General features: G+C 39.7%; 2 protein-coding genes across 3 annotated transcripts in view; both read left to right on the forward strand.

The window, feature by feature from the left end:
* The window catches only part of tf.S (transferrin S homeolog), a 30047-nt gene extending 19933 nt beyond the window's left edge, over positions 1 to 10114 (forward strand). Inside the window, 9 exon segments of one of the 2 annotated variants that reach the window (NM_001086343.1) lie at positions 1569 to 1724; positions 3067 to 3220; positions 4364 to 4428; positions 5531 to 5715; positions 7495 to 7685; positions 7687 to 7690; positions 9942 to 9959; positions 9962 to 9971; positions 9974 to 10110. In NM_001086343.1, coding sequence (NP_001079812.1) covers positions 1569 to 1724; positions 3067 to 3220; positions 4364 to 4428; positions 5531 to 5715; positions 7495 to 7685; positions 7687 to 7690; positions 9942 to 9959; positions 9962 to 9971; positions 9974 to 10017 — 827 coding nt within the window. In that variant the 3' untranslated portion in view covers positions 10018 to 10110. 2 annotated transcript variants of the gene reach the window in all.
* Positions 10115 to 19023: 8909 nt separating this feature from the next.
* srprb.S (SRP receptor subunit beta S homeolog) lies at positions 19024 to 26817 on the forward strand. Its single transcript, XM_018265892.2, has 7 exons — positions 19024 to 19264; positions 19854 to 19948; positions 22088 to 22165; positions 23248 to 23330; positions 24591 to 24727; positions 25745 to 25799; positions 26216 to 26817. Exons 1-7 carry the CDS (start codon positions 19132 to 19134, stop codon positions 26430 to 26432), a joined length of 798 nt encoding a protein of 265 aa, XP_018121381.1. The 5' UTR covers positions 19024 to 19131; the 3' UTR covers positions 26433 to 26817.
* Positions 26818 to 27342: the final 525 nt, after the last annotated feature.

Genomic DNA, 27342 nt, shown 5'->3' on the forward strand with positions numbered 1-27342 from the left:
TTCCGCTACCTTTTAGAATCAAATTCAAATTAATGACCCTGACATTCAAAGCACTTCATAACTCTGCCCCACCCTACACCTCTGAACTCATCTCTATATACTCACCCAACCGCTTACTACGCTCCTCTACTGAACTGCTACTCAACTCTTCTCTCATTACCTCCTCACATTCTTGCATTCAAGACTTTGCAAGGGCTGCACCCCTCCTCTGGAACCCTCTCTAAGGGGCCGATTCACTAAGCTCGAGTGAAGGATTCGAATGAAAAATACTTCGAATTTCGAAGTATTTTTTGGGTACTTCGACCATCGAATGGGCTACTTCGACCTTCGACTACGACCTTCGACTTCGATTCGAACGATTCGAACTAAAAATCGTTCGACTATTCGACCATTCGATAGTCGAAGTACTTTCCCTTTAAAAAAAACTTCGACCCCCTACTTCGGCAGATAAAACCTACCGAAGTCAATGTTAGCCTATGGGGAAGGTCCCCATAGGCTTGCTAAACATTTTTTGATCGAAGGATTTTCCTTCGATCGTTGGATTAAAATCCTTCGAATCGTTCGATTCAAAGGATTTAATCGTTCGATCGAACGAACGTTTAGCGCTAAATCCTTCGACTTCGATGTTCGAAGTCGAAGGATTTCAATTCGAGGGTCGAATTTCGAAGTATTTTTTACTTCGAAATTCGACCCTTAGTGAATCTGCCCCTAACAGTCTGTCCGACTTTCTCCCAACCTTTCTGCTTTCAAGAAATCTCTTAAAATACACTGCTTTCGAGAAGCCTACCCTCACTCTGCTTAACTACCAAATGCAACACCACATATAGTACCACATTGCTCACCCACTTAATTCGATCTTGCCCACTTCCACACCTTGTGTATTACTCCCTTCCCTTTAGAGTGTAAGCTCTTTTGCATAGGGCCTTCCTTACTTTTTGTACCGGTATTGATTGTGATGTATGTAACTCCATATGTTCTATGTATAGAATTCATGTGATTTAGTTGTATAATCACATTTACTTTACAGTGCTACGCAATATGTTGGCAATATATAAATACATGTTATTAATAATAATAATAATAATAATCTCAAATCCTTTGTCAATAAACACCCGTCAAGGTCCTGCCTTAACTTACAAAATAATACAGGTATTACAGAAATCCAATTTCCCATAGACTCCACTGTAATCAAATAATTCACATTTTTAAAAATGATTTCCGTTTTCTCTGTAATTAAAAACAGTACTTTGTACTTGATCCTAATTAAGATTCAATAAATCCTTATTGGTAGCAAAACAATTCTACTTGGGTTATTCAATGTTTAAATGATTTTTTAGCAGACTTAAGGTATGAAGATCCAAATTACAGAAAGACCCCTTATCTGGAAAACCCCAGGTCACAAGCATTCTGGATAATAGGTCCCATAAATGTACTGTGTTTTTTGTAACCTTCACATGATGCAATTATTGCTTTGCACAGAATATATATATATATATATATATATATATATATATATATATATATATATATATATTTATATATATTTTACCCATATTGTGTGCACATAGGTGTATATTATGCTGTAGCCATTGTAAAGAAGGGAACACAAGTCTCATGGAGCAATCTTAGAGGAGTAAAGACATGTCACACTGCTGTTGGACGTACAGCTGGCTGGAACATACCCGTCGGACTAATTACCAGTGAAACCGGGAACTGTGATTTTGGTAAGTAAATCCTGTTGATGCATTATGGGAAAGACAATCCATGTAGAGCAGTGATCCCCAACCAGTAGCTCGCGAGCAACATGTTGCTCTCCAACCCCTTGGATGTTGCTCTCTGTGTCCTCAGAGCAGATGCTTATTTTTGAATTCAAGGCTTGGAAGCAAGTTTTAATTGCATAAAAACTAAGTATAGTACCAAGTAGAGCCTCTTGTAGGCTTCCAGTCCACATAGGGGCAACCAAATGGCCAATCACAGCCCTTATTTGGCACCCCATGGGACTATTTTATGCTTGTGTTGCTCTCCATCGCTTTTTACATTTTGAATGTGGCTCATGGGTAAAAAAAGGTTGGGGACCCCTGATGTAGAGTATTGCGGTAGAAAATAGTTAGAAATATGAGGAATATTCTTGTACTTAGTTCCCACTGTTCCGGTGTCCAGTATGTTTTGAAATGTGGAAACTTGATTTTAATAATACTCCATACTATAAGGGGCCCATTTACTAACAATCGAATTTCTATTTTTTTCTTATATTTAACAAAATAAAACATGTCAAGGTCCTATAGAAGTTTTTTGGTTTCGTTAGGTATTGTCTGAAAAACACACATTTTTAGAGCTTTTCTAGGTATACTATATGTATGCCTAAGTAAAACAACTTAAGTCGGGTTTACTAATGACGCTGATCATGTGATAATGCTGCAGCTGTTGTCTTCCCGTCAGTCTGTAGTTATAAAGCCACGTTCATAGTTGTTTTGGGCACATCAGTCGTTTTATTAATACATTTTCTCTACATGTTTTAAGACCTGAGAGTGCTGATCTTATTTGAAGTGTATATATATATATATATATTATAATAGATTATTAAGTGCAGCCAAAAGCCAAAGTGTGTAAGCATCATGACCTACATAATAGCTATTGCCTTTACCATAGAGGATGCAGGTCAGGAAGAAAATCCCTGTAGAGTAAAACATTACCCCTCTAATAAGGCACCTAGAAAGAGGTAACAGCTTATACCCACCATCCTAAAAGTATAGTTCAGCCCAGTACTGCACTAAAAATGGGATGGTACTCCATATTACATATTTGCACATCAGTTTATCATGGCATGGTAGAAACATTTTAAATGTTGCTGAAACTGATCCCCTTGCAGGTGTAACGTGTTCTTGCTGTAGTTGCATTTCACTTCTAAAGGGTCATTGATCAGTAACCCAGAATCTAATACCCCAAGGAATGGATCTACCCAAGGATTTCTCACATAATACGGTTTATTTCATGTACTATGGACAATGATTCATTTAGGAGTGTGAGAAATCAGCATTTGGATCAATACACCTATTCTTTTGACAGCTAGTTACGTGGGTGAAAGCTGTGCTCCCGGTTCTGATGTGAAATCTAATCTGTGCGCGCTGTGTATTGGTGATCCGGAAAAGCTGTCGGAGAGCGCAAAAAAGTGTTCCCCCAGTGCCAGTGAGGCATATTATGGATACAGCGGTGCATTCAGGTATTGTATAAAGACATCCAGTTAGAACATGTGGGTGACAATCCACATTAAATCAAAACTGATAAACTGATAAATCATTAGCTCTTGTAGCTCATTAAATGGGACTCCATGACAAATGTTATTGTGGCTCATTGATCACTATGCCATTTTCAGTGCAACACTTCACCTCACTTGTTGTTAGTAGCATATACTTTCCATCCATAACAACAGTGCCTTATTGAAGACTTCCAGTCCCAAATACACCTCTAGCTGTGTGAAGCCCTACAAGTACATTTAAAACCAAGATTTGGATTGTTTTTACTCTTACTACTGCCCCTTTCTACCCCCTAGAGGAAATAATGAACACTGGGAGGCACATTTATCAAGGGTCGAATCTCAAATTCATTCGTTTTTTTTAAAATTCCCATAAATTCGACCAATCAAAATGTGTTAATAAAATAGAATTTTTTCAACTCAGATGAATTGAAACAACCTGGAAACTCAAATCGAATTCGATTCGAATTATAAAACCTCGATTCGAATGAAAAAAACTTGATCCGAAAAACACTCAAATGTCAGGAAGGCTGCAAACATCGCCAAATTGATCCCTGTACCTTTCCCATCAACTTATCCAGTAATCTGGCAGGTTTTAGGTGTTGAATAGTCTAAATTCGAGTTCTTAAAGGGCCAGAGTATGATAAATCTCAAAATTCAAATTCGAATTAAAATTTGAATCGAGTTTGGATAATTCACAATTCGAATTTGAACGTTTTTACCAAAAACAATTAGAAAATTCAAATTAGAATTTACACATATAAAACTCTTTGGTTTAGTTTTTATTTCTAAATTACACTGTTTACATTACCATATAAAATGTTATTTTTGAACCAACAAGTGTATTTTTTTTACTTGTAATACTGTTGTGTAGGCAGCCAACTCAGGTCATTTTGCCTGATCCTGTGCTTTCAGAAGGAGCCAGTACTTCATGATGGAACTGCTTTCAGATAAGCTATTGTTTCCCCAGCTCAATGTATCTGGAGGAGTCATAGTGAAACTTGGATTTTTACTACCAATAGGGTCCCCAAATATTGGACTTCAAAGGGGGCTTGAAAAAAAAATGTCTGCTGTAAAATATTTCTCATGTATTTTTTTTAATTGTTTTAGATGTTTGGTCGAGAAAGGGCAAGTGGGTTTTGCAAAACACACCACGGTATTTGAGAACACAGATGGTAAGCTATTAATGCTGCAAGAATATAAGGATTGCTTATCTGTTAAAGGATCTAGGGCAATGTAGATCGTCACTCCTACATGTCTACCAGGCCACATCCAGGTGGCTACATCTATTCCAAGTTCTGCATTAGGGGAAAGGTGGGTGGAAACAGTAGTGCTGAGATGCAAAGACTCTAAGGGGCACATTTACTATGGGTCAAATATCGAGGGTTAATTAACCCTCGATATTTGACCATCCAAGTTAAATCTTTCGACTTCAAATATCAAAGTCGAAGGATTTACCGCAATTCGTTCAATCGAACGATCAAAGGAAAATTTGTACAATCGAATGATTAAATCCTTCGATAAGAAATTACTTAGAAAGCCTATGGGGACCTTCCCCATAGGCCAGTGATCCCCAATCAGTAGCTCGTGAGCAACATGTTGCTCTCCAATCCCTTGGATGTTGCTCTCAGGGTCCTCAAATCAGGTGCTTATTTTCGAATTCCAAGCTTGAAAGCAAGTTTTAATTGCATAAAAACTAAGTATAGAGCCAAGTAGAGCCTCTTGTAGGTTGTTGGTCCACATAGGGCTACCAATTGGTCAATCACAGCCCTTATTTGGCAGCCCAAGGGACTTTTTCATGCTTGTGTTGCTCCCCAACTCTTTTTACATTTGAATGTGGCTCACGGGTAAAAAAGGTTGGGGACCCCTGCCATAGGTTAACATTGACGCTCGGTAGATTTTAGGTGCTGAAGTAGGGGGTCAAAGTTTTTTTTAAAGAGACAGTACTTCGACTATCGAATGGTCAAATAGTCGAATGATTTTTAGTTTGAATCGTTCGAAATTCAAAGTATTTTTCATTCTAATCCTTCACTCGAGCTAAGTAAATGTGCCCCTAATATTAATTAAGAGTTAAACATTCAGAAAGATGAAATGAAGCACATCCAAGATTACCATAAACAGCTGGTATGCAATGAAGTAGATTTATAAATGTGCCTGTAATGTCTAAGTGAAATCTGAAATACTGAAAGATTCCAATATAATAGCTTCAGTTAAAACAAAAACAATCATTGGTCTTCATACATTTAAAGAAAAAATGTCCGACTTTTATTTTACTAGGGAAAAACCCTGCAGGCTGGGCAAAAGATCTGAAATCAGAAGATTTTGAGTTGCTGTGCCCCGATGGCAGCAGAGCGCCCGTCACTGATTATAAGAGGTGCAACCTTGCAGAGGTTCCTGCCCATGCTGTTGTCACTTTGCCAGACAAGAGGGAGCAAGTTGCGAAAATTGTTGTCAATCAACAGGTAACCTGGTCTGGGAAAGATACTGAGTGTTGCATAGGCTTTAGGTACAACTTCCCTATAATGTAAGAAAAACAGTGGAAAAGAAATAAAGATTAATTACAAATTGTTTAGAATAATGATGTTTCTATCATACTAAAAGATCATTATATGGTAAACTACCCTATTCAGAAGTAGTGCAGTCTTGTTTTTGGAGTGACTGGGTTAGGGAAATATAGAATATGTTTGGATTAATGTGTGTCATGGCTTCGGACTTCAAGCTGTAGTGGAAAGAAACTTTTCCTGCAATTAAGCATTTCTAATTTCAAGATTACTAGTTATGTGCTTCCCTCACATGTGGCTGACATTGGTTAGCCTATGCCACGTGGAATTGTGGATAGAAATGCCTCTGATTGTGAACAATGTTTATTTTTCAGATACTTTTTCCTTATTTCTACATTTCTCCTATTAGCCCATGGTTCTGGTTTGCTCTCATTACTTTGCCAAATTTATAGGGAATCAGTGATGATTTTCAGTAGAATCTGCTGGATGACTATATTTGTGCCTATGAGTTACACTGATCTTTTGGATTCCCTATAGTATTGCACAAATGCTTCTTGCAACTCGGAACAAAGAAAATCTATCAAGTCCTCTCAAATCTTAAAGAGGTCCTCAACCCAAACGTTACATTTTTGTAAAACAAAATGTGCACTCATTCTAAATAAAACCAGCTTATTGGGTTTATTTAATGTTTACATAATTTTCTAGTAGTCTTAAAGGGCATGTAAAGGAAAAAAATATAATTCCATTTTTACTTTTTTTAATGAAAAAGAAACCTATCTCCAATATATTTTAATTAAAAAATGCATACTGGTTTTGTAAAAATCCTGACTGTATGCAGTGAAATTCTCCCTTCATTTACTGCTGTAGATAGGAATTGTCAGACAGTCCCTAACTGCTCTGCAGTGAAACAATCATACTTATGAACAACAGGGGGAGCCTCCGCCTTACTTCCCGGCCATGCAGAACTCAAGCAGCTTTGTTTGTTTCCCTGTAGAGCAGTTGGGGACTGTGTAGAGATTTGTATTGGATTTTATTTTTGCCTTTACATCCCCTTTACTGTTTCCAACTCCAGCAGTGACAAAGATCATGGAGCCAGATTGAAACAGATAAACTGGGATTTTATTTAGAGATTATTTTGCTGCAGAGTTGGAGAAAGTTAGCATTAAACAATACAAAACTATAATCCACATTAGATTACATGACAACACAGGACTCAGTGCAGTCTGTATATTCTGATTATTAATCAGTCTTGCTGTATCGGCTTCTGGCAGATATTATTTGACTTGTGCTGTTTTGATAATTTATGACAATCCCTAAGAAGCCCAGACCACACTGAGCATGTGCACAGTCTTGGTCTTGCAAAGATGTTTAACAAAGTTACAAGACTGTGACTCTCTTTGGCCAACTTTGAAAGCATAAATTATTTGTTTGATTAGGCTTGTGGTGCAGTAAGTTCATGTTTATATTTAGTATACAAAATACAGCATTTCTAGCCTTATTCTATTTGAGACTTTACATGCCCTTTAAGGTATGAAGATCCAAATTAGGGAAAGATCCGTTATCTGGAAAACCCCAGGTCCCGAGCATTCTGGAATACACGTCCCAAACCTGTAGTTCATTCTTGCACTAAGACTGCCTCAACAGAACTGACTTTGGGGCTAGAACTATTGAACAAGTACATGACCACCATTGTTTCTACCGACATAACAAGGCACTTACCCTGCTGCTTTCTGATTGCAGTCATTGTATGGCCGAAAAGGATTCCAAAAAGATATCTTCCAGATGTTTCAGTCGACTGGTGGCAAAGACCTTTTGTTTAAAGATTCCACCCAGTGCTTACTGGAGATTCCAAGCAAAACCACAATGCAAGAATTCCTTGGAGATAAATATCACACTGCTGTTACCAGCCTGAATAAATGCAGCACCTCAAAATCAGGTAACTGACAATCTCGTCGCTGTTTGCAACTTCTAGGGGGTAAAAGAGAAATTAATGACTCCCCCTCACATGCAGCAACTTTCCACCCACTCAGACTGACTGATTCCCTCTTGACCCCCCATAACAGATTGCCCCATTGACCTTATGATGCTGCTGTGCTTAGAAAATTAATGGGTTGTTCACCTTTAAATTAACTTTTAGTATGGTGTAGAGAATAATATTCTGAGACCATTTACAGTTGGTTTTCATTTTTTATTATTGTGGTTTTTGAGTTATTTAGCTGTTCATTCAGCAGTTCTCCCGTTTGCAATTTCAGTAATCTGATTGAAGGCTCCAAATTACCCTTGCAACTAGTGATGTGCGGGTCGAGAATTTCTCGTCCCGCACTCGACCCTAACCCGCCCGCTCCCTAACCGCACCCGACCCGGCCCCGTTGCTCTCCTTTATTTATAGACCGGCGCCCGCCGTGATGTCACAAAAGGGGCGGGGCAGGCAGAAGTCCATAAATTCTGGCGCCGGAAGCTGCGCATTTCGTCCAGGGGTCGGCCTGAACCCGCCCGACCCGCGGGCCTCGGGTCGGCCCGCACATCACTACTAGCAACCATGCACTGACTTAAATTAAGTACATTTAAAGATACTGGAATATGAACAGGAGAGGACCTGAAAAGAAATATGAGTAATTACAAGTAGCAAATATAATACATTTGTATATTTACAGAGCATTTGTTTAATAGATGTGGTCAGTGACCCCCATTTAAAAGCTGGAAAGAGTCAGAGTAAAAGGCAAATAATTAAAAAAACAAACTATAAAAATAAATAATAAAGACCAATTGAAAGGCTGCTTAGAATTGTCCATTCTATAACATAAAGGTGAACCACCCCTTTTAGTTAGTGAAAAGACAGACGTCATCTGATGCTTCTCTGATCAGTTCTACACACAGCAACAAGATGTTTCTATTAGGGATGCACAGAATCCACTATTTTGGGATTCGGCTGACTCCTTACTTGCATATGTGACTTAGGACAAGAAAGGGTTAAATAGAACTGTGTGCAGAGCATAAATCATCATCATTCATTTAAATAGCACCAAGAAATTATGCAGTGCTTTATAACAGGGAACAAATAAGGGTTTACAGAGTATGATTAGAAGACCCTAAATAACATTTTTCTTGTGACAAAAAGTCACGTTTTAAGGCTATGGTTTAGGTCTTGGATTTGACTGAATCTTAATCCTGCTAAGGGCTCTTACACATGGCCGTTTTTGCCTGCACTTTCTTCCGTTCAGCCGCAGGGGAGCGCAGGAGTAGACGCAGTCAATTGTTTTGAAAGGGGGCTGTACTTACACAGACGCATGTAAGCGACAAACGCAGGTTGGGACGCAGCATGTTGCATTTCACCTGTGTTTGGCGCATACATGCACCTGTGTGAGTACAGCCCCTTTTCAAAATAATTCACTGCGTCTACTCCTGCGCTCCCTGCGGCTGAACGGAAGAAAATGCAACGCAGGGGAGCGCAGGTAAAAACGGGCGTGTGTAAGAGCCCTTATAAAGGCTCAGACTCTATATCTAGAACTGAATTGGGGATTTGTGAAACTCTAGTTTCTTTTTTGAGGAAGTTAATTCAGTGTATTCAGTCCGCTGAAATGGCCCGCCGGCGGCTTTGTGGTTTCAAATTCATCATACCGTATTAGCTGTTTAAAAACTTCCCATTTCTTGACCACTTAGAAAAACATGTAAATATATATATATATATATATATATATATATATATATATATATATATATATATATATATATATATATATATAACAAAATCGTAGATGATACCCGCACTCCTTCACATCTCGTTTTTGCCGGGTGCTTGGTCAAAATTAGGTATATAAAATTGTAGAAAGGACCAGCACTCCGTTTTCCAAAAAAATTCAATGGTTTATTCAAAACTCACAGTGTCTCTGTCAGTGTGAGTTTTGAATAAACCATTGAATTTTTTTGGAAAACGGAGTGCTGGTCCTTTCTACAATTTTATATATATACATATTAAATTACATACAGTATTTACATAAGAAGGCAGAGTAAACAGAAACCTCTAACAAAGAAATTACCAACAGAAACAAGTTTGTGTAAATGATTTATAATATATGGGGGTTATTAATTGATGCTACCATCCTTTAACATATATTATAGAATTGATTTAAATGCATCATGATGGTGTGGGAATATCTTTGTTGATCTCTTTCCTTTCTCCTGAACAGGCCTCCTGGCTGCCTGCACATTCCACAGCTGCTGAAGATTTATATCATGGTAGATTGTCCCCTTTCCATCATATAACCCCAAACCTCAGTTTATTCTCAGATGTGGAAGGGGGAATGTTTTCCTTATCTTCTGTTGTTTTTGTTTATCCAATAAAGTTATACTCACATGCTCAGCTTGCCTTTGTAATAGTTTATATGAAGCTAAATATATTACAAGATTTTGGAGGTGACAATATATATATGTAATGATACATGATGGACATGGGAAAACAGTCACAGCCCATAATTGATAAGAAGCTAGCATGAATTGAGGGCATTAATATCCTGATTCCTCTGCACAATTCAGCTTGAATACTCACATAGGAAGGATGTTAAACTTGAAATAGATCAGAAAAGACGATCAACGTTGGGGTGATTGTTCCCCTAATTTGCAAGGAGGAGGCATGATCATTTTAGACAAATTTTCATCTAAAGGAAAGGATCTGTTTTTTTGCTGTTATGGAGGTGAGACTGTCAGTAATTTATTGATGGAAGAGGGCTAGATATTTTCTTGAAAAGGCAAAAAATCTATGGCTACGGTTAGGGGCACATTTGCTATTGGCCGAATATCGAGGGTTAATTAACCCTCGATATTCGACCATCAAAGTAAAATCCTTCGACTGCGAATGTCAAAGTCGAAGGATTTACAGCATTTAGTTCGATTGAACGATCGAAGGAAAAATCATTCGATCGAACGATTAAATCCTTCGAATCAGAAATAGGTTAGAAAGCTTATGGGGAAAGTCCCCGTAGGCTAACATTGATGCTCGGTAGGTTTTAGTTGGCGAAGTAGGTAGTCAAAGTTTTTTTAAAGAGACAGTACTTCGACTATCGAATAGTCGAACGATTTTTAGTTCAAATAGTTCGATTCAAAGTCGTAGTCGAAGGTCGAAGTAGCCAATTCGATGGTCGAAGTAGCCAAAAAAAAACGTCCAAATTCAAAGTTTTTTTCATTTGAATCCTTCACTCGAGCTTAGTAAATGTGCCCCTAAGTGTTATGTTTGTGTATGCATGTGGATGAATATATATGTGTACACATGTGTTTACACTAGATTACACTAACATGGGACAGTACCACTGAGAGTAATGCTGAAGGGTAGTGATGGGCGAATCTGTGGCGTTTCGCTTCGTCAAATAATTTCCGGATTTCCCACGAAATTCCCAAAACTGTGAAAAATTTGCCAAACGAGTCAAGCGCCACGATTTTGTTGCGCGTCAAAATAATGCGTTGTGGACCTGTCGCGCATCAAAATAATTTTTTGCGAACGCATATCTATGTTTTTCAGCGTGAGGTTATTTTTTGACGCGCAATGCAATTTGATGAAGCCCATCTTCTATGGGTGTTTTGTTTGTGTCACCTTTTTTCACCTTTGGGGCTACCAATAAAACATTTTCCATTACTTTCAAGCTTTGTAGACTGTGATGATAAATTAATATGGCATCTTTTGCTTTGTGTCTGAATGTGCTGAATTGCATTGGAGTCAATGAGAAGACCAATTCACACGCGTGTTTCACTGGGGTTACACAATACCCACAGGTACAGCTTTTGTCATTAAACAACATATTTTACTACATATATATACTTAAAGGGGTTGTTCACCTTTTAATTAACTTTTAGGGGGTTATTTACTAAACTCCAAATGCAAAAGTCCCAAAAAATTTGTGATTTTTTTTTTTTTTATAAAATTGGACTTTTGAAAAAATCACACATTTTTCGGAGTCCGAATCTGAAAATCTGGCATCTCAGACCTGTCGAGGTTGCATATAAGTCAATGAGAGAAGTCCCGATGATTTTTTGATGTGCGCTGGGTTTCGTGCAATACCCTTAAGTTTTCGGGCAAAAAGCACAAAGCAAATTTTCGGGAAAATGCAATAATAAATAAGCGTAAAAAACCTGAGTGGATTTGGCAATCTTTGCTTTCTTGAAGTAGTAATTTCTCTACTTTCTTGAGAGGGGCTGCTGTAAGATACCACAGGCAATTACTATTTATTGGGTGTGTTTGGGCCTCTGTATACTTGAAATGCCAGGGCCCATTTTGAATCTCATGGTAATACACAAAGGGTAGGGCCCACATTGTTGTAAATGAATATAAATAAATAATATGTAGCGGCTTGATCACCATAACGGTGCTAACTAGTGATGACTTTCTGGCAGGTTTCACCACAAAATAGACGCCCATAGACTACAATGGGTGGAAAAAAAAATTCGCCCATAGACCGCAAATTTTTAGCCGTTTTGCAAAGTTTCTGTGAAATGGGTCAGATTCGCACTTCCCTAGTGCTAACCCAACTACTCTCCTCATTGGAACCAAAAAGCTGCTCACTAGATACCCTACTTCTAATTTTCGCTCTTAGAGCAACTACAACAAAGACCTCTATCACTAACTAAAACTGTCCCTTAATTAAGGACTGTTACCAGCTCAGAACCAGTCCTGTACCCACCTCCCAGCAAGGTGGGATCCAGGAAAAGAGTCCTGAGCACGTGTGCTCCCCCTTTATACAAAATGATACTGCCACCTACTGGGCAAACAATAAACTAGATCAAATTACTGATAACTACAGCAAAGGGAAATAGCTGCCTAGGGTGAACCAAAATACCACTTTAGGTGTCCAAAATACAGAGGAAACTGCCTGAGAAAATGTCTAATTACTCTAAATTCTAAAGCTGGCCATAGATGTAAAGATTTTTAAAAGATCCGATCGTCATCGTGAGACCATGATTATCTCGAAACGATCGTACAAATTGTCCATCAACTAAAAAGACAAATTTGAACAAAACAAAGGGGAGCTGCCTGCTTGGCCCTGCAAACATAGATAGATTGCACTGGGGCCGATAAAGATTTTTTAACCTGGCCGATCAATTTCCTGACAGATGTCGGCCGAAAAATTGTAAGATGTACGATCGTTCGAATCCCACTAACCACACGATAATTTCGAAAGGATTGGTCGGACTTCAGTAAAATCGGTCGTTCGGCAAGAGGAATCTTTGCGTCTATGGGGAGCTTTAGGGTCTCTACAAATATATACAGAGAAAAATTCACGCTGCAGCACTCTAAAATGGTGAAAATTCTGTTTTATTAGTGCCAAAGACTAGGCAACGTTTCAGGCTTCTGCCCTTTCTCAAGCCTATTTATAAATATCTACATATATATGTATATAAACACACACCCTTTTGTACCTAGAACTCACCACAGACGTGGCACATTCTCTGTTTTATAGGATACTTCTTACACATGTGAGTGTGGACAAAATATGTACCCAGTAATAAGCAATTACACAACCTGTGCACTGGTCATTCAGATATATTCACTTGCTGGGTTAGTTCCTTCAGATTTCACCCCAATGGCCAGTGGTTTAATACACTTTGTCGTACTGAATCACTGTAGAGACTGACATAGTACATCACATCACAACTTTTCAATTTAGGCCTCTTAACAGTATCTTCCTCTTGATTGAGTGTTTTTGCCCACTCAAGTGACCTTAATTCATTAGGGAATCCTCTTGCCAAAAATGTATCACCCATAGCAATCAGATCATTCTTTCCCTTTTGCAGATCACTTTCTATTCTCACTGCCCTTAGCATCTGAGATTGGCATTGAATTTGATAGGTGTTTTGGGTGATGGCTGTGGTAATGAAGCAATGTATTCCTATCCATGTCTTTGATATGAATGGATGTGTCCAATTTATTGTGTCCTTTGAGACCAGTACATCCAAAAACTCAAATATCAGAAACACCAAACTTCATTGTTACCTTCATATAGTTATCCATAGCATGTATTTCATTAAACTATGTGTGTAAATGTTCTGCTATGCCTGTCCATAGGAAAAACAGATTGTCCGTGACACGTCTATAAAACCCTCTATACTGCCTGATCAATGGGTGACCAAAAATATGTGCTTGCTAATCATACATGTCAGCATTTGGATTAGGGTTGCAATCTTTGCTGGTATAGATATCCGGACAAAGGGGCAGCCAGAATTTTCACATAAAAATGTAGTGGACGCGCTTATGGTGACACCTAGTGGTAAGAACTTGGATTCAATTTGTATCTAAATCATATTTCAATTATGTTTCATTTACACTTTATTATTATTATTATTAACATGTATTTATATAGCGCCAACATATTGTGTAGCACTGTAATGTAAATGTGATTATACAACTAAATCACATAAATTATATACATAGAACATATGGAGTTACATACATCACAATCAATACCAGTACAAAAGGTGAGGAAGGCCCTATGCAGAAAGAGCTTATACTCTAAAGAGAAGGGAGTAATACACAAGGTGTGGGAGTGGGCAAGATCTAATTAAGTGGGTGAGAAATGTGGTACTGTATGTGGTGTTGCGTTTGGTAGTTAAGAGAGTGAGGGTAGGCTTCTCGAAAGAAGTGCCTTTTAAGAGATTTCTTGAAAGCAGAAAGGTTGGGAGAAAGTCGGACAGACCGTGGGAGAGAGTTCCAGAGGAAGGGTGCAGCCCTAGCAAAGTCTTGAATGCATAAGATAATTAAGGCATACCAATAACGATCCACTGAATCTCTCAGGCTGAATCTCTCACTTCAATCCTTCATAAGGGTCCCAATGAGGACCGAAACATTGCAATGCACAGCGATTTAAAATAAAATATTTTTTTCACAATAAGGTGATATTCATTAATTTTTGATCCAGCGAGTTTAGATGTTGGCATAGGGTCTCCATTATAATCACTGAGGGGCTCCTAACAAATTGGCAGTCCACAGTGATTGTCCTTCTCATATACCTGTAAAACACAGCACCTTAAATTCTGAAGATACTGAAGTGGGAGCCGTTGGGTACGTCACAGACAAGTTAATTTCCAGTGTTGTTGAAGTTCAGGAACCTGAGGTCACTTGAGATAAAAGACAACGTTTATTTGACACAAGCTCTGTGAATTCTGAGCTCACAAAGAGTCAGAACCCTGAACAAAGAGATCACAGGTTTTTATAGACTCATAAATGACATAGAGATATAGCTCCACAGCACAGAAAAACAAAGAACTGCTCTTCCAGCCAAGTAGATGGCTCTGCCCTCAAGGCCAGAGTAATTGTGACCAAGGCTAGCTTGAGTAAGTAATTCAACCGGCACACAGGTCTTAGTTGCAAGATGTTAATGTTCACCAGGTACAAGACGTTTCTTTTTTCCTCTGAATTCTGGACATTTAGTAAATTTTGGACACCGTGAGAATGTTTTCTCTGGACAATATGGGACCTGGACTATGAACATTAATTAATTTTATTCGTTTTTGAAATTTTCAATATTTTTTTCATAAATTTTTTCCACTTGATTTTAAAAAAAAAAATTTCCACTTGATTTTAATTTTTAATGGTGGATGCTGGTTTCACTTATTACTGTGATAACATAATTTATTGTAACAAACGAATATTTTAAATACTTTTTATCTTATTATATTTGGTATTTGGCATTTATCATAATGGGGTTAATGATTGGTGCACACCTTCAATTAACTATGTGAATTATCTACACTAGAGGTGGTGTTAAATAGTGTTGATCACAAACGGTTTGTATGCTTGACAAAAGGGGTCACCCCAAAACGTTGCATCACGCAAATAAAATACAGCAAGGGTTGTCCCTGCTTGCAACTAAGACCTGTGTGCCGGTTGAATTACTTACTCTGTAGTTTGTGGGTTTCCGAAGCCTTCTCGGCCGGGCACCGGGCAACATACGATTTGGAGAGCCAGGGTGTGCAAGCTGGTAACTATACCTGTTTCTACAAGGCTAGCTTGAGAACAGAATCCATCCAAGTAAGGGGGATCATGGGGGAATCTGCACACACAGAATTTTATTTTCATTTACCGGAACAGGGTCTGGGGAAGGTGTAGGTGAACATGTTACTGCAACAAGTAAAGGAACGTGAGATCACATTACAAATCATGGGAAGGACATTGGTGGATGATGATGGAGTTGGTGGGGTATAAGTATAATGGGGAGAGAAGAGTGCAGGGTTGCCAGGTTGGCGGGTTAATAGCCAAATTGGGCTACTATTAAAACTTAATGGCGGGTTTTAAAAGTCCAAACCCGCCAATCTATAGACTTTGGCTAGTTTTGGAAATTGCAGCGGGTTTGGACTTTCAAAACCCGCCCAATTTCCCAGCCCAACTCTCCTGCTCTTATCTGTGCCTGTTATTTTAAATGAAAAAGCTCCTCTGTCTCGTCTGATCCTGGCAGATACGCTGTAGAAACAGGCATCCATTTCCCCTGAGTCTGCCTGCTCTTCGTTTAGGAGGGGAGGGGGGGTGCCAACCGCCTGCAGTTCTGTCCTTTCATCCGGACTCCAGCCTCTCAACTTGGCTTGGCACAGTTCAAGCAGACAGGATTTGATGAAACAACCCTGCAGCTCCATGGCATTCCAGTGTACAGCCCAATTTGTTTGTGTACAAATATAACTATTTTTGGGTTACTTTTAAAATAGCTTTTGACTACTTTTTTTTAAAGTCTTTGGCTGGTTTTGAAATCTGGCAACCCTGGACGAGTGGTATTATGTTGAGGGGTAGAGGCATTAAGCTGGTGGTTCTGGGAAGCGATTATATATAAACCAGAAGTACCAGAACTATAGTTAAAATGTAGTTATTGCTAAAGGATGAGTGTAACTGGGTGTAAAAGGAAGGAAAGGAGAATTCCTAAAGGAACCATATAGAATACAGTTAATTCACCACACACCTGTCATTCCAATGTAAACTGAACTGGTGGAGCTTTCTGCTTGGCTGGCTAGGTCCTTGGAATACAAGAACGTTTTTTAACGGAGCCGCAAACATACTTATATGCAGGTGGGGAGCTTACCCATTTATTCAACCACCAAAGTATCAACATTTCGGGGGGGTTACATTTAACCAGTCTCTAAGCCAGTGATCCCCAATCTGTGGCTCCTGAGCAACAACCCCTTGGATGTTGCTCCCAGTGGCCTCAAAGCAGGTGTTTATTTTTGAATTCCAGGCTTGAAGGCAAGTTTTGATATTAAAAAAAGCAGTTTTATAGCCAAACAGAGTCTGCTGTAGGCTGCCAGTGCACACAGGGGTTACTAAATAGCCAATCCCAGTCCTTATTTGGAACTTTTTTCATTCTTGTGTTGCTTCCCAGCTCTTTTTACATTAGAATCAGAGTTGCCAGGTTGGCGATTTTCCAGCCAAATTGGGTTTCTAATTTAAAGGCCAGGTGGGTTTTGAAAGTACAAACTAGCCAAGTTTGCTGGTTTGTACTTTGGAAACCAGACAAAGTTTTTCCTTGCCCTAATGTGTCTCCCAGTGCTTGTTGGGTAATGTAGTTTTCTTTTAACAATTTGCCAACTGTCAAGTTTAATGTAGGACTACAATACCCAGCATGCAATGGGACATGACTTGTATAGAAGTAGGTAGTTACCAGATTTTGGGCTCTGTACCCCAGTCACTCATCCCATTCTCACGTTTTCCATTAATTTTCCTCAATTTCAGAAAATTTTGGGGCAAAAATCTGCTGTCCACCAAAATGTCTACAGACTGACCTGTTTCACCAATATTTATTGAAATTGTATATGAATTAGGGCCTTATGGGACCCCTATACCTCCTGGGCCCCCCTCTGTAGTTACGCCCCTGGTTATGGGCAAATCTGGTCCATTTTGCTTCATGGAAAAATTTGTGAAACAGTGACCATTTGAAAAAAGCGTATTTTTAGATATATTAATTTATTTTTATACTTTTTTTTCATTGCACAGTGTGTGCTATATACGGACTACTTTCGAGTTTTGTAGCTGACTTTGAAAATTAGACCTGACAACTGTGGTCCACACAGGGGTTACCAAACAGTCAATCCCAGTCCTTATTTGGAACTTTTCATGCTTGTGTTGCTTCCCAGCTCTTTTTACATTGGAATGTAGCTACAAACATAAAAGATTGGGGACCCCTGCTCTAGGCACCCATCCAAATATCCCATTTTACAAGGGACAGCCCTAAACCATGAACCTTCAAAAGGGGTGGAGCTTAGGAAATACCTTGGCGCCTAGAAGCATAACTGCATATCAGGGTTGCCAGGTTTGGCGGTTTTCCAGCCAATTTGGGCTACTAAGCCCAGGCTGGTTTTGAAAGTACAAACTAGCCAAGGTAGGGATTTGGGCTACTTTTTGGGCCTTTGACTGGTTTGTACTTTGGAAACCAGCCAAAGTTTTTCCTTGCCCTAATGTGCCAAGCCTAAGTCTCCCAATGCATGTTGGGTAATGCAGTTTTTGTTTAACAATTTCCCGACTGCCAACTTTAATGTAAGACTACAATACCCAGCATGCAATTGGACAGGAGTTACTGAATTTTGGGCTCTGTAGCCCGGTCTCCCGTCACTCTAAAGCATTCTTGCTTTTTCCAGTGACTTTCCTCAATTTCAGACAATTTTGGGGCAAAAATCAGCTGGCCACAATAATGTCTAGAGGTTGGACCTGGTTTACCAATATTTATTGAAATTGTATATGAATTAGGGCCCCCTATACTTCCTGGGACCCCCTCTGTAGTTACACCCCTGGTGAGGGGCAAATCTGTTCCATTTTGCTTCATGGAAAAATGAATTTTCACATATAGTCATTTATTTTTTTAGACTTTTTTTTCACTGCACATATTGCGCTATTTTTGGGCTACTTTTGAAGTGCCTCTTGGCTAGTTTTGGGCTGATTTTGTAGCTGACTTTGGCTGGTTTTGAACAGTAGACCTGGCAACCCTGCTGCATATTGTGGGCTAAACCATTCCATCATTCCATGGGGGGGGCTGTACCCCCCCACTGCCTGTCTGCAATAGGGCTATTACAAGTCACAAGCCACTGTAGTTTGGTCCATGTAGATAATTATGAAGCACAAGGAAAATTAAATGTAACATTAGATGCCAGAAATATTCATTCATAATTTATCACAGACTCCCCCCGACATGGGACCAAACCGGCGACCATTGATTGCTCTCAAATCTCCCAGCCTGCACCGCGCCTCTCAACAGCGGCTGTAATTTAGTCTCACTCTGACTGGTTCCCTTCTGGAGAGTTACACGTCACTCTTACTCAAGGCGCACGCGCACTGCATCGCTTCCGGCGTTTTTAATAATTCGCAAGAGCAGATCGGAGAGTTACGCATGCGCGGAGAATAGTTACTGCTACGTGTGAGTGATGGCTGAGGCTGCGGTACAAGTTGATTCCAGGTGGTTGCCGGACATGGAGTTCATTAAACAGGAGCTTCAGAGGCAAGACCCGACCCTGCTCTCGGTGGGGGTCGCCCTGATTGTGGTTTTGCTCAGCTTTGGTGAGTGAGGAGGTGGGGAATGGACTTAAAGGGGTTATTCACCTTTGGGTTAACTTTTAGTATGAGGTAGACAGTGATATTCTGAGACAATTTGCAATTAGTTTTCATTTTTTGTTATTTAAGGTTTTTGAGTTATTTAGCTTTTTATTTAGCAACCCTTCAATTTGCATTTTAAGCAGTCTGGTTGCTAGGGTCCAAATTAGCCTAGCAACCATGCAATGATATGAATAAGAGACTGGAATATGAATAGGATTGCAGATCTGGGGTGGAGGTGTCTCTCTTGTTAGAACCGGCAGTGCAGAAGAGGACCAGCCAGATGCTGCTTTCAGTAGCAGTTACATTTACTAATAACTTGTACTTCTACAGATCTGTTACTGTGCAATTGCCCAATGTGAGATTATAACCGCCTGTTGGGGTTCTGTCAGTAACGTATGAGTATGTCCTCTTCTTTCTCCATTTTGCACTGTCATGAAACAAACGCATCCATTTAATTTTATTATGGGGCGGTTCAATATAAAGTATTAATTTAATGTAGGCTAAAGTTGCTTGTGTTTTGGGAAGGGCATCACATTGTTTTGTCTCTCCTCAGTTCTGTGGAAGATTCTGAGAGGCAGTCGGATCAGCCGCAGAGCAGTGCTCCTTGTTGGAGTGTGTGACTCCGGAAAAACTCTACTTTTCAACAGGGTATGAAAAAATGTGGCTGTGGTTGTTGCATAGAAAGCTGTTATCCTTATTCAGGTATAATCTATTCACGCTCATGATTTTTAGAAGCTTACACATTTTTTAACTTGTGCTTGGTTTATGGTAGGGATGCACCGAATCCACTATTTGGGATTCGGCCAAATCCTTAGTGAAAGATTTGTCTGAATACGAAACCTAATTTGCATATGCAAATTAGAGGTAGAAAAGGAAAAAGTGGAAATAAAATGTCTTACTTCCTTCTTTTGAGACGATAAATTAAGATGGCCACAGGCGCAAAGATCTGATCGTACGAATCAACATATGATCTGACGTCCCCATCTCCCAATGTGCCACTAACCATTCAGATCAAATAAAGTAGTAAAAGAACAGATCAGCCGATGTTCTGCCCCTGACAGCAATCGTACGATAGTTATGTCCGACTAAATCTAGTGACAGTCTCCCTCTGAAAATCGTTTTCAGAGATATTATCGGCAGCCGTCAGAAATCTTTTAACCTGTCTGATCGGCCAAAGACCAATCTCCGCCGGACGAAAAATGTCAGGACTCTCCACACGGTCCGAAAATCGTACGAATCCTCGATTCGTATGATCAGGTCGTTGCCTCTATGGCCAGCTTTACGTGATTTCCCTTCCTACACCTAATTTACATATGCAAATTCAGATTTGGTTCTGCCACACACAAGGAATCCGAATCCTGCTGAAAAAGGCTGAATTCCAAACCGAATCCTCGATTCGGTGTATCCCTAGTTTATGGTAAAAGGGCAAGCTGCTGAGTCTTTGTTCAGAGTAGATGGAAACTATAGCCCTACTATGCAACATTTAGCTGTGATATAGATAGAGACAGACAGACACAGAGAGACAGACAGACAGACACAGAGAGACAGACACAGAGAGACAGACAGACACACACAGAGAGACAGACAGACAGACACACACAGAGAGACAGACAGACAGACACAGAGAGACAGACAGACGCAGAGAGACAGACAGACAGACGCAGAGAGACAGACAGACAGACGCAGAGAGACAGACAGACAGACGCAGAGAGACAGACAGACGCAGAGAGACAGACAGACAGACGCAGAGAGACAGACAGACAGACGCAGAGAGACAGACAGACAGACGCAGAGAGACAGACAGACAGACGCAGAGAGACAGACAGACAGACGCAGAGAGACAGACAGACGCAGAGAGACAGACAGACGCAGAGAGACAGACAGACGCAGAGAGACGGACAGACGCAGAGAGACGGACGGACAGACGCAGAGAGACGGACGGACAGACGCAGAGAGACGGACGGACAGACGCAGAGAGACGGACGGACAGACGCAGAGAGACGGACGGACAGACGCAGAGAGACGGACGGACAGACGCAGAGAGACGGACGGACAGACGCAGAGAGACGGACGGACAGACGCAGAGAGACGGACGGACAGACGCAGAGAGACGGACGGACAGACGCAGAGAGACGGACGGACAGACGCAGAGAGACGGACGGACAGACGCAGAGAGACGGACGGACAGACGCAGAGAGACGGACGGACAGACGCAGAGAGACGGACGGACAGACGCAGAGAGACGGACGGACAGACGCAGAGAGACGGACGGACAGACGCAGAGAGACGGACGGACAGACGCAGAGAGACGGACGGACAGACGCAGAGAGACGGACGGACAGACGCAGAGAGACGGACGGACAGACGCAGAGAGACGGACGGACAGACGCAGAGAGACAGACGGACAGACGCAGAGAGACAGAGACAGTTGTTTCATCTGGGTGCCTGAGTTAAGAAACAACACAAGCAATGCAGAAGAACAGCACTCTCTTCCAAAGGTTTATTTTGCTCAATGTTTCGGTTCCCCACTGGAATCAAACAGTGCAAATATATATATATATATATATATATATATCTATATCCTATATAATAAAGTTGAAGTGTCTCTGCGTCCAGTCCCTGTGTCCGTGGGATTGCGCTACTGCGCATGTGCCCCACGGACCATCTCTGACTGCCCGTTCTAGCGCCCGTTAATTTAACGGGCTTAATGTCTAGTATATATATAATCTCACAGATAGGATAAGTACTCTCCTTTGGTGTTTATGTTCTAAATTTGTGTTCTTTTAGTTGCTTACAGGAACATACAAGAAAACCCAAACATCTATCACTGCCAATACTGCTGCATATAAAGTGAAGAGTGACAAGGTGATGGTCTCAGATTTATTTATTTATTTTTTTAAAGGGCCTCAGTCTTTCGCACTCAAAATGTTGGCAGGTCACTAGCATAGTTTGGCTTAGTTAGGTTTGCTGGGAGAAACCAATTACTAGGGACCCACACACTGGGAGGCACATTTATCAAAGGTCGAATTTCGAATTCATGTGAATTTTTTTTAACTCTAATAAATTCCAATATATTTGAAATTCAATTTTTCAAAAAAAAAAAAACTTTGAATGAATATTACAGACCTGAAAACTCAAATCGAATTCGAATCTAATTTGTCTAAATTTGAATCAAGTTTTTTCTCCGAAAAAAACACGAATGTCAGGAAGGCTAGTAACTTCTTCAAACTGGTCACTGGACCTCTGCCATTGACTTATAAATGAACTCCGCAGGTTCTAGGTGGCAAAATTGTCAAATTAGAATTTTTATAGGGGAAAGGTAATGTCGAATCGAGTTTAGATTATTTCAATTCGGCCCTTAATAAATCTGGCCCTTAGATTTCTAGAGATCTTTAGTAATGTTTTATTGTTTCATTCGTTTACAGTGGAGAAAGTAGTCATTGCACAGTGTAGCATAGGCATTATTTAGCTAAAATAAGTCTGGCATTATTAGTATGTTCAAGCTGCTTATGTAGCTAGTGATGTGGTGCCAGATAAGTGAACAAAGGAAATAAGGACCAACAAATTTTATTATGGGTCAGTTCAAAAAGACGTGTATTCTCCAAATAGTATGCCAAAAATAATGACTTATCTTTATTGCTTTTTATGTTGTGGTTTTTTTTTTTTTAGTTTAGCTAAAATGTAGGATTGTAAATGATACAACAATATGTAAATCCACACACGTTTTAGGGTAAGGTCACACCTGAAGATTCGGGAAGATTTAGTCGCCCGGCAACTAATCGCGGCGCTTCGTTTTCTGAAGTCGCCCCAAAGTTGCCTCACGAGGAAACTTCGGGCGACTTCGGAAAACGAAGCGCCGCGAGTGACATGCCGCAGACGGAAGACATTGGGGAAGCTGTTCGGGGCTATTTGGAGTGCTAACAATTGAGTTTTTTTTCCTCCCAAAGGGGTCCAGTTTGACACTTGTTGACCTTCCTGGTCATGAAAGTTTGAGGTTTCAATTCCTGGAGCAATATAAAGCATCAGCAAGGTATAACCTCGAGTACAGTCTCTGAGCATATATGCCATATGTTGAATCAGGGACAGGCATATGTTTTAAAATTAGCTTTCCATATGTTGTTGATTTAATTGTCTTTAACTGATGCTAGATTTAAAATAGAGGTTGGAGGCTGTAATGCCAAGCAAGAATATTTTCAGAGGTCTTTTATATTTTCTGTTCCTGATTTTTCTGATCAGCACCTCACTATTCATCTTCTAACTTGTCATTCAATCCACGATAAGTGAGTGAGACATTAAGGGGCAGATTTAGCAAGGGTGGAATAGTAAATTTGAATTTTCGAGTGTCGAACTTTTGACATTCGAATTTTAATCCCCCCATTCAAATGTGAGATTTATCACATATCGAACATGGAAACAATCAAAAATGGAAACAGTCCTAAATCAAATATTCGCCACCTAGAACCTGCCTGAGTTTATGTACAGGTCAATGGCAGAGGTCCGTTGAGCCATTTGGAGATGTTAATAGACTTCCTGACGTTTTTTTCGAGCGACAAAAACACGATTCGTACGAATTGAATATGATTCTAATTTTCGGGACGGAACCATTCTATTAAATATTAGACATTCTAATTTTTTCTTAAATAACCTCCCAGTCGTATTTTGAGTATATTCAAATGAAAGGAAAATTCACATGAATTAGAAATTCGACCTTTGATAAATGGGCCTCTAACAACTCTATGACAACCATGTACAGTGGGCTGGACCTTCATTTTCCCCTGGCTATTGGTCTATATTTATCCACAAATGGCCTGTAGCTCTCCAGTGGTGATAAAAAAATGCTTCTTATTCGCTCATGTTATAATTAGGGATGCACTGAATCCACTATTTTGGATTCGGCCGAACCCCCGAATCCTTTGTGAAAGATTCAGCTGAATACCGAACCAAATCCTAATTTGCATATACAAATTAGGGGTGGAAAGGAGAAAACATTTTTTACTTCCTTGTTTGTGACAAAAAGTCATGTGATTTCCCTCCCCGCACATAATTTGCATATGCAAATTCGGATTCGGCTCGGCCTGCTGAAGAAAGCTGAATCCCGAATCCGAATTTAGGCAAAAAGCTAATTTTACGTTTATTTCGTTTTCTAGCATAAATTGGTGTGTTTTAATGCTTTGAAAGAAAAATGCAAACGATTGATATTTCATTGTAGGATTTGTTGTTCAGTAAAATGAGAGAGTTGTGTGAGAGAAAAGGCACTATCTATAAGAGTTGATAATTTACATTTTTTCAGGGCCTTGCTGTTTGTAGTGGACAGTTCAGCATTCCAACGTGAGGTGAAAGAGGTGGCTGAGCTTCTTTACCAGCTATTGACAGATGTGGAAATACAGAAAAATGCACCACCAATACTTCTTGCTTGCAATAAACAAGGTAGGTCCGTCTCTGAGTTATGTACACGGGCGCTGGAATGATGTACATGTACAACTTTTAATAGTGCGTGTTTGTAATAATTTCTATAAGGAAAAAATATATTCATTTTTGTTCTTAAAGCGATACCGACACGTTCCTATGAGAATCCTAGGAATGTGTCCATATCAAGGAGGTGCTGCACGCTGAATATTTCTCTCCGCAAAATCTTCCATAGGCTAATTACAAATCAAAACAGGACTTCAGCCTATGGAAGGATTGCTCTGCCCCCCAGCCCAGCGTCCCACTTCCTTGATATTGACTCTTTCCTGGGAATTTTTTATAGGAAAGTGTCGGTATCGCTTTAAATTGGACCTGTCATCCAGACACAAAAAGTTGTATAAAAAAAAAAGTCCTTTTCAAATTAAACATGAAATTCAATTTCTATTTTTTATTAAAACATTCATAGCTGTTGTAAACTCATTTAAAAAGCTCAGCTGTCAATCAAATATTGTCTGCCCCTCCTCTATGCCGTAGTCAGAAAATTACTTTCACTTTCCATTCAGCACTTCCTAGATGTCACTGCTCTCCCCACATTCCCCCTGTTGTCTTCACCCTTTAATTGTGTAGCCAGTACATGGGGATGGACATCAGGTCCCCCATTCTGGTGTATAAACAAGATTCTGAGATAATACAAGGCTTGTCTTAATAACAGTGTCCACAAAATGGCTCCTGCCTGCTTGATATAATCATGAATTCCCAGACTGAAGGAAACAAGATTCAAATAATTTATATAGTGTAATTAAAGTTCATTTTGCTTGACTAATGTGATAAAATAGGATTTTGAATAATTTTTTTGGGTGATGGGTCCCCTTTAAAGGATCATATTATGCTAAGTTTTAGCAGGCTCATTTATTAACACTGGGCAAAGTTGCTCCTGCGCAGTAACCCATATAAAACAATACATGTTTAGCTTTTCTTTCATAAAGCCCTGCCAACTTTTGTCTACTGCTAATAATTTATGTCTTTATATTTTCACAGATATTTCAATGGCCAAATCAGCCAAACTTGTACAGCAGCAGTTGGAGAAAGAGCTGTAAGTAATATTAAATGTAATAAAAGTTACAAAACAGCTAAAATTTGCGTTTTGCAATGTAGTATTGTTCAATTGACATACATAAAATTTGCACGTTTTAATTGTGCTGAAAGTTGCCATATTACAAAAATAAAGACTTGGATAGTAAGAAGTTACTCACACTGTGCACTAGTCCAAACTATGAAATCAATCGTTCTTCCACTGGTGGATGGGTTGCTAAATACTGTCTGGATTTGCAGAAGCTATATTAAATTTGTGCAAAGCATACATTTGCATATATCTTTACTCTCTTGTATTACTCTTTTTCTTAATCTCTATTAAGATTTTAAATAGGGCTTTGCCTCTCACTGCCATATGACTCATTATGTATACTAATATTTTTATATATGTTTTTCTTTTTTCTTTCTATTTAATAGGAACACTCTTCGTGTTACCCGCTCAGCTGCTCCCAGCACCTTGGAGAGTAGCAACTCAGGCGTAACACAACTTGGGAAGAAAGGCAAAGACTTTGATTTTACCCAGTTGCCTATGAAGGTTGAATTCCTGGAATGCAGCACTCGAGACAGTAAAGAAGAGGATGGTGATGCCAACATCAGTAATGTTGAGGGCTGGCTGGCTAAGCTAGTTTGGTAAACGTATACCAAGTTGTAGAAGGACATGGGCACTCAGCTGATGAAACATTTTAATGAATTTCTCTGCACTTTGACTTGTAAGGGAAACTCTTATTTGGTCGGTGCCTTGTCAACAACTGCTGCATTTTCTTTCTTCCTACACTCCACATACAAGAAAAGTGCAGCTCTAAGGAAACCATGTCCCTTATATGAACTTTTGTACTCCATTTGTGTGGAGGGGATTACTAATGCAGGGCAACTTTTAGTTTTCTGCAACTTCCACCATTCCATTTGCAGTTGGATGTTGGGAGACCTATTTAGACATCTGGAGGACTGCAGGTTGTGTTGCATTAGGGTCATATTTATTCTGAATTAGAACTTTTAAATAAATGATGTTCAGTATTAAAGTGGAATTTCAACTTCAATTTATTTCAATTTTTGTATCTATTTATCTGCTGGGAAGTGGGGTCTCAGCATGGCTCAGTCGTTTTTGAAACAGGGATGAATCTAGAGAGAGAAGAAATCACATCTATTGGAGGGCAGAATGGGAGCCCAACTAAATTCCAAGAGGTAGCAAATAGATAGAGGGGACATCCCCACACTACTGAGCACAAGGGAAGCCAGAGAAAAGAAAATAGGAGAAGTGGACCCCGGAAGAGATATAAAAAGAAGGAATGAGAAGAAGAGCAATGGGAGGAGGCTAAAGGAGAAAATAATCAGAGGCCAGTCAACATTTTGGCTTGTGGTGATCAGAAACAAAGTATCAAAAAGAAGGGAGAAAAGCATAAGGTGGGGAAAAACAGCTTATTTTTTGTGGTGCCTATATAAATAAGTGGAATCTTTTTGGGGGAAAAAACTAAGATTTGGTTTCTTGGGATGTGATTCTGTGGGAAAAAAAAAACACCTTCCTTTCCTCTACCATCTTAGTAAAG

This window comes from Xenopus laevis, chromosome 5S, assembly GCF_017654675.1.
Source record: "Xenopus laevis strain J_2021 chromosome 5S, Xenopus_laevis_v10.1, whole genome shotgun sequence".
In the NCBI taxonomy this organism is placed as follows: domain Eukaryota; kingdom Metazoa; phylum Chordata; class Amphibia; order Anura; family Pipidae; genus Xenopus; species Xenopus laevis.

What these genes read in the sequence shown, in the direction of transcription:
- srprb.S (XM_018265892.2), top strand. Translation starts at nt 19,132, where the DNA reads ATGGCTGAGGCTGCGGTACAAGTTGATTCCAGGTGGTTGCCGGACATG. An exon ending in CAATATAAAGCATCAGCAAG is followed by an intron (nt 23,331 to 24,590) that starts GTATAACCTCGA and finishes ACATTTTTTCAG; the next exon opens with GGCCTTGCTGTTTGTAGTGG. An exon ending in TCTTGCTTGCAATAAACAAG is followed by an intron (nt 24,728 to 25,744) that starts GTAGGTCCGTCT and finishes ATATTTTCACAG; the next exon opens with ATATTTCAATGGCCAAATCA.